Genomic DNA, 7871 nt, shown 5'->3' on the forward strand with positions numbered 1-7871 from the left:
CGAGGTGCTCGACCTCCCAACCCAGCGCTGGACCACGCTCCCACCGCTGCCCACGCCGCGGGCCGGTGCTGCTGCCCTCACCTTGGGCAAGCAGATCCTGGTGGTGGGCGGCGTGGACGTGGCACAGAGTCCCCTCGCCTCCGTCGAGGTCTACCATGTGGATGAGGGCAAGTGGGAGAAGAAGGCGGCGCTGGCTCAGCCCTCTATGGGTATCTCAGCCGTGCAGAGAGGTGAGGGCTGGGGATAGGGCTTGGCTGCAGGTACCTCTACTGTCCAGAGAAGCGGGGATGCAGGGGTTGGGGGATGCTGAGGTGGGATTTGAATCCTGCTGCCGCTTGGGATGCAGCACGAGGCTTTCACCCAGTAGCCAAACTTGCCACTTAATGGCAGGGTCCTACTCGTGCCCCAGCAGCCTTGTCGCCGCCCGGGGCTGGGTGATGTGGAGCCCCTCTGGGCACAAGAGCCTTCCCCAGCTGCCCTGACTGGGAGCTGTGCCAGGGTGGCCAAACACCCTGCTCCAGCCTGGCTCGGCGTGCTGCGCGTCGAACACATTGTGATTCCTGCCCAAACTTTGCTGAGCAGCCTCCGAGCCTTGGCACAGCCGGGCAGCCCGCATGCCAGGAGCCAGGGTTGGTCCCCATACATGGTGCCCATGTCTGCTCCCTGTCTGAGGATGCCATGGCATGTCCCCAAGCTGCAGCGGGGTGGGCAGGGCAGAGGGGACGGCAGGGCAGCGGTGAGAGCGTGCAGGGGTGCTGTCTGCGCCGGGAGCGGGAGCAGGATTTGGCAGCATGGCTGTGTTGCCATGGTGTCTCCAGGGAGATGGTACTGCCGAGAATAATTAGAGCCGATGGCCTTGTGCTCCTCTCTGCGCCTGATAGATGGGGTGGAGAGGGGGGTGAGAGGGTCCCAGCGGGGTTGGGGCATTGCTGGGCTCAGGCCTGGCCGCACGCACCGTCCCCCGGCCACCCTGGAGCAGCAGCTGGCCGTGGGGCTCGGCAGCGCCTGTGCTGCCTGCCCTGGAGGGCACAGGGACTCCCAGCCCCGCAGCACTGCCCACAGACCCCCAGCCTCACCGCAGCCTCTTTTGCAGATGGGGCCATCTACGCGCTGGGGGGAATGGGTGCGGACACCTCTCCCCAGGCACTGGTCCGTGTCTACGAGCCAGCGAAGGACCACTGGCAGCCCCTGCCCTCTATGCCCACCCCCTGCTACGGGGCCTCCGCCTTCCTGCAGGGCAACAAGATCTTCGTCCTGGGTAGGTGCCACCGGGGAGAGCCGAGCGTCCCCCCGTGCCCCTGCCCTCTCGCTCCGCTGCCTCCCCGGATCAGGGAGTGACCTAGTGCACCCCAGGGTGGCTCTGTGCTGCCCTTCCACCCCAGCACTGCAGCTGGCAGGCCCCATCCTGCTTGCTGAGCCCACCGATGGTGCCAGCTCGGGGCACTGGCAGCCGCAGTGTCTCGTCTGTGTGCAGGGGGCCGGCAGGGCAAGCTGCCCGTCACCGCCTTTGAGGCCTTTGACCTGGAGACGAGGAGCTGGACGCGCTACCCCTGCGTGCCCAGCCGCCGCGCCTTTGCTGCCTGTGCCATGGTCGATGGTGTTGTCTTCAGCCTGGGGGGGCTGCAGCAGCCGGGGCCTCACAACTTCTATTCCCGTCCCCACTTCGTCAACACCGTGGAGATGTTCGATCCTGCACAGGGTGAGCTCCGTGTCCCTAGGTGGGGTGGGAGTGTCCCCTGTCGGTCCAGGATGCCTCCCTGGGTCTTGGTGAGGGGTGTCCATACCAGAGGGACATGGTTCATCCAGGCACTGAGCATCAGCTCCTTGCACCCATGGCGAGTCCTGCCCTGTGCTCCCTGGCCCTGGGAGCCATTTGCCCGGGGATATCCTGGCCTCGGTGTGTGGAGAGGAGCCCCAGCAGGCAATGCTCATACCCTTTCACCCCCAGGTGCGTGGAGCAAGCCGAGCCGTGCCATCCGCATGAGGGAGAAGAGAGCTGACTTTGTGGCCGGCTGCCTGGGAGGAAGAGTGGTGGCTGTGGGTGGTCTCGGTAATGCTGGGCGTAGGCACGTGGCTGTGTTCCCATCCCTGTCCTTTGTGGCACATCAGTGACCTGCGCAGCAATGGGGAGGTCGGCTGTGTAAAACCATGGGGCTACTGCAACACCGTCTGCAGCCGCGTCCCTCCTGTGCCCCCCAAGTGCTGGGGGGACCCTACTGCCCTGACCCACAGGCTGCCCCCACTGAGCAGCTTGCACCTTTCACCCCCTCAAGCCAGGCCTTCCCCAGCTCATGTGCAGCGTGCTGGGCTCACAGCCCAGGTCGGCTCAGCCCCGCCGCGCAGGGCTGCAGCGCCTCATCCCTCTCCCGAGAGAGCTGGGGAAAGGTTAGTGCTGTCACTCAGCAGTGGGGATGCAGCGGGGAGGGCTGCCTGGGGAGCCTGGCACCAGCCAGCACCCCCAGCCCTGCAGCGAGGGCTGCCAGACCCCACCGAGATCGCCCGGGGCAAGCCGGACCTCCTGCTGCAGGGCAGGAAGAGGTGATGGGGAAGGTGAGCGGCACTGGCTGGGTCCCTGTGGTGTGGCATTGCTTCTGAGCCCTGCCATGGATGGTGCTGCCCTCCCTTCTGCCCCAGTGATGGCTGCGGGGTGCCGGCATGGGGGCAAAGCCAGCAGTGCGGCATCAGTGCCAGCTGCCCTCCCTGTGGGGATGCCGCTAATCCTTTTGTGCCCCTGCTAATTGCCTCTGGGATCACAGACCTCCCCGCAGCCCAGGGCTTGGGGACTGGCCACCGCTGGGGGCTCAGGCTGGGACATCAAAGGCATGTGAAGGGTGAAAGGCAGAGCCTGGGGTGCAGGGAGGGCTGCGGGGGGTCTGACGCCATTCTGTCTTCCACAGGGAACCAGTCCTGTCCGCTGGACTCGGTGGAAGGGTTCAGCCTTTCGCAGAAGAAGTGGGAGCCACTGCCCCCCATGCCCACCGGCCGCTGCTCCTGCTCCAGCTGCCCAGCACCCAGCTTGCTCTTCGTCATCGGCGGGGTGGCCCAGGGCCCCAGCGGTGCCGTCGAGGCTCTGTGCCTGCGCGAGGTGCCCTGAGTGGGGCCCCGGGGCCCAGCCCCGGCCATGCACCAAGTGCCTGAAGACGGGGACAGGGTGTGTAAGCACCCGTGTGTGCGGGTGACCCGGTTCCAGGGAGCTGCCGTCCTGTGACGCCAGGTGCCGGAGCAGCTGCAGTTTCTTGCCATGCTTCGGAAACCCCTGTCGGCTCCTGCACCGCTGTGGCAATGGAGCCAGGGGCAAAATCCTGCCTGGCAGGAAGGCCGCGGCCAGTGGCGCGGAGGGAGCAGTGGCAGCAGGACTGTCGCTGGCCACGCTGCCCTGTCTGGCCCCGTCTGTGCTGTGGCATGTCCGTGCCATGTGTGTAGCAGTGAGTGCTGTGTCGTCGTAGACCCAGTCGATGTCTCATGTAGCACAGAGGTGCCCGGTAGCTCAGTGCCTAGGAGGTGACTTAGCACCTCGAATAAATGAAACACATGGAATTTTACCCCACTGGAGTTGTGTCATCCTTGGTTATCCTGCTCCGGGCAGGGACATGCCACAGCCTGTCAGGAAACCCCCTCCCAAGGGAGACCCAGGTGAGCCTTCCCTGGCCGGACCCCATGCTATGGGGCAGAGACATCTCTTGCTCCTTTCCCCACTGCCAGGGTGAGCGGAGCAATGCGATGCAGGGTTCCGGCCCTCCTTTTGGAGAGGGAGAGCTGAGCAGTGGCTGCCCTGCCTTGGCACAGCCTTGCTCCTGCTTGGCCTCTCCTGTGGGCAAAGGGGCTGCAGTGGGTGAAGGCAGCAGCAGGAGAGGGGCTTTGTCAGAGGGAGCCGGGGTGCGAGAGAGGGCAGGGAACGGTGAGGGCTGTCAGGATGCTGAGAAATAAGATGAGATGCCTAATGATGCTGGTGCTCCTGGGCCCCATCCAGCACCACAGCCCTGTCTCAAAGGATTGAGCATGGCTGGTGCTTGGGAGAGCTGGATTTGGCTGTGTCCAGCTGTCCCAGGCGGGAACACTGCATTTCCCACTTACCAGCACTGGGAAGGGAAGATAAGCTCTGTTACCGGTGGTGTCTGTGGGTGACATTTAAGGGTGTACAGTGAAACTGGTGGGGGCGTGACCCCCCAATTGCCTGGTGCTGTGGGCTCGCCTGAGCCTCATTGGTCTTGGCTCCATGCAGAGTCACGCAGCCCAGAGCAGAGAGCGGCGGTAGCAGATGCAGACGAGGGATTTGATCTTTCACTGATATGACATTAGAAAGATCTCGCAGGTCCAGGTAAATATCAAGCACAGATGCCTGACCTTTCGGAAAAGATAGCCAGTGCGATGCTCGGATGGGTAGCAGGGCCAGAGAGATGGGAAGATAAATCCCAGCAGAGTGCGGCAGCATCTGGCCCACTGCTGGGGCAGGCTGTGCTGTCTGCCGGGGGCGTCACAGCGTGGGGAAAGTTGGAAATTATTTAGAAAAGAGCATTCTGTGCTGGTTTTGGCTGGGATAGAGTTAATTTTCTTCATAGCAGCTGGTATGGGGCTATGTTTTGGATTTGTGCTGAAAAGAATGTTGATAATACAGAGATGTTTTCGTTACTGCTGAGCAGTGCTTACCCAGAGTCAAGGCCTTTTCTGCTTCTCTCACCACCCCACCAGCGAGGAGGCTGGGGGTGCACAAGGAGTAGGGAGGGGATGCAGCCGGGACAGCTGACCCCAACTGACCCAAGGGATATTCCAGACCATATGGGGTCATGCTCAGCATGTAAAGCTGGGGGAAGAAGAAGGAAGGGGGGGACATTGGGAGCGATGGTGTTTGTCTTCCCAAGTAACAATTATGTGTGATGGAACCCTGCTTTTCTGGAGATGTCTGAACACCTGCCTGCCAATGGGAAGTGGTGAATGAATTCCTTGTTTTGTTTTGCTTGTGTGCATGGCTTTTGCTTTACCTGTTAAACTGCCTTTATCTCAGCCCACGAGTTTTCTCACTTTTGCTCTTTCAATTGTCTCCCCGTCCCACCTGGGGGAGTGAGTGAGTGGGTGTGTGGTGCTTAGCTGCCGACTGGGGTTAAACCATAACACAGTCGCCAGGTGTTTTCAGTGTCGTTGCCCCATCACCTCCACTGCCTACCCAGCGCAGTGACTGTGGGGTCCATCCCTACGTCCTGCATGGCCGTTTGCCTGTGTTTTGGGAGGAACATCCTGGGATACCTGGGCTCGCGGTACCTCGGATGAAGCCATCCCTGCATCCACCTCTGGAGTTGCCATAGAAACCACCATTGTGCCAGAGCCAGCATCAACAGGGAGCCCCGAATTAGTGATTGAGCCGTACCTCGGCAGCGGGGGGGATGCACCAGCAGCCAGAGAAGGTTAGTGGCTCATGCTGTGCTGGGGGGGTTGGACAGAAGGACCCCCTCCTCTGAGCGTGATGTGGCTCCAGCCTTCTCCTATGAATATTGCAGCAGCGCCCCATTTTCACAGCGCTTCCTGACCTGTGCTCAGCTCCAGTGGGCTTTTCCTTCCTGGGGTCCTGGGAGGTGACAGACCCCTCGGTGCCACCTCGGTACCTCTCCCCAGCCTGCCAGCCCTTTCCAGAAGCCACCAAGGCATGTAATAACTTCAGTCTCACCAAAACTTTAGTCATGGGGGATCCTAAATCAAAGAACTGCATTGGAAATGCAGACCTGATTAATAAGCTTTTCCCGCAGGAACATCGCATGGATGGGATAAATCAGATGCTGAGTCACAGGCAAATTGACATCCCTGCATGCCAACTTCGCAGCTTTCCCTGCTGCTGATGGGGTGCCCAGTGCTGCTTTTTCCAAATTCAAGGTAATGCTGGCTGCGAGAGCCGGGAGATGCTGGAGGGGGAAGCTATGGCTCGGGAGCCCTTTGCCATTGCGGTGTTTCCAGCAGTGGGGCCAACGGTCCCTGCCCTGCAAGGGATTTGCCCCTTTCTTGGCAGCACCTTGCCTCATGAACATGATTGCCAGGCACGTCGACCCACTGCAGTGCTGTTTGGCTTGGCTCGTCCACCCAAAGTGAATAGAAATCCATGACGTCTCCTAAAAGTGTGGATTTCTCATTCTTTTCTATCTCCGCTTTTAGGCACAGGACCAGGATCCCATGCGAATGAGGGGAGGGGACCAGCCAGGACAATGGCCAAAGACATCTTGGGGTGGATGGAGAGATCTTCAAGCAAAGTGATGATGGTCCTGACTACCCTTGGATACCAACACGTTATTAACTGAAGAGCTCCTGTGAGTTTCTAACAAAATGCGCTATGAAGAAAAAGAAGTTGAGGGACATACCAAATATATTGCTGTTTATCTCCTGGCAGCTTCTGCTAATTTTTACTAAATGAAAGGCTTCAAGTATCTGGCCACACTCCCGAATGCTAGAAGCACAGTCTGTTACTTCAGATATAAGGAGAGCTACGAGTCAGCACCTGGCAACATGGCTAATCTCCCCAGAGTGTGTTATGGATGGGGGAGACTGGAACTTGAGGTAGCTGTCAGACCTATAATTAAAAAAATGTGTTTCCTTATAGAAATTTCTTTCCATTGTCAGGAGAGATGGAAATACAAAAATCTCATTTATCATATTGCACAAACTTGGTAGACACTCAAACCAGAAAGCTCCAGCCACACCAGAAATAGGAATAGCTCTGTATACTAACCTAAAATAATGTGCTGAGCCTTATCACTGGTGTGCAAAGCACTGGCAAATCCTTTCCTGAGGGCAGTGGAAGGGCCGTAAATGGGTACAGGGCTCTACAGTCTCTTCTGAGGGGAGTTCTGGGCCAACTTTCCAATTAAGAGCAATAAAATGATGGAAAATCACCATTTATGATGCAGAGCTGTATAGGACCTGGACGCACAGCAAGGCTCTTGGCAGCAGCACCATGCACTGGCTGTACCATGGAGCTGTAGGCAGTTCAGGAGCAGAACAAGGCTTTTATTTACTCAACAAGCGCAATAAACATTAATGTTCCCATCAGTACAGCTCTCTGGAGGAAGGTTTGCCTTCCAGTGCACGGCTGCCTTGGACAGCCCAGCCATTATCCCATCCCTGAAACAGGAATATGATCCAGGCTGCGATTCCCCACTCTGGTCCTCGAAAATCAACCCATTAGAGGCTCGTTGTGCAGCTGAGAGTTAACAAGCCGACGTGATAAATCCGAGCTATATATACCAGCCCTAGCACTGTAGTGACAAGCAAAAACAATGCAGCAAAGTCACTCCAAGAAGTTTTTTATGGGTGAAAGTCCAGATATATTTTTTTTTTAAGGGAAAGCTTTATTTCTGTGGGATTTGATTAGGAAACCAAATACATACATCAAGAAAGCCATTATTTTGACACCTCTGAGCTCCAGGCTGCCTTTAATACTAAAGGCAAAAGAGCATAAAGGGGAATGTGAGTAGTTCCTGTAATCTATCCATGAATTTATATCAACCTTATTTCTACAGTAGTTTAGTGCTTACAGAATAACTTCAGAACCAGCAACCAAATATTTTAACCAGTATTGAAATTGTTTTGAATTAAAGGAGAAAAAAATAGGCAAGTAAGCGTGCCCATTTTCCATTCCCGAAGACGGAGAATACAGAAACACAAGGAAAAAATTCCAGTAAAACTATATTTGAGAATCTTTCTCTGGGGAGTGTTTAGATGATGGGTTATTTTTGTCATACTTCTAATGGGTGAAATTAAACCATTCTGCATTTTTGCCAGAGGTATTTACACGAGACACCCCGCAGCCTCTGGACATGAAGTAAATGGGCACCGTGGCCACCGTGCTCCCATGGGAGCAGCCCTCGTCGGGTCAGGCTCCGAGCCTCCTC

The 7871-nt window shown here is 57.4% G+C and overlaps 1 protein-coding gene across 1 annotated transcript in view; it reads left to right on the forward strand.

Moving 5' to 3' along the window:
- KLHDC8B (kelch domain containing 8B) overlaps window positions 1-3136 on the forward strand; it is an 8541-nt gene extending 5405 nt beyond the window's left edge. Inside the window, exons 7-11 of the mRNA XM_010573481.1 lie at window positions 5-230; window positions 1094-1258; window positions 1475-1699; window positions 1949-2050; window positions 2898-3136. Of these exons, the coding sequence (XP_010571783.1) occupies window positions 5-230; window positions 1094-1258; window positions 1475-1699; window positions 1949-2050; window positions 2898-3094 (915 nt within the window). The 3' untranslated portion in view covers window positions 3095-3136. The remainder of the gene's footprint in view (window positions 1-4; window positions 231-1093; window positions 1259-1474; window positions 1700-1948; window positions 2051-2897) is intronic.
- Window positions 3137-7871: the final 4735 nt, after the last annotated feature.

This window comes from Haliaeetus leucocephalus, unplaced genomic scaffold (assembly GCF_000737465.1).
Source record: "Haliaeetus leucocephalus isolate CR32 unplaced genomic scaffold, Haliaeetus_leucocephalus-4.0 Scaffold2, whole genome shotgun sequence".
NCBI lineage: Eukaryota > Metazoa > Chordata > Aves > Accipitriformes > Accipitridae > Haliaeetus > Haliaeetus leucocephalus.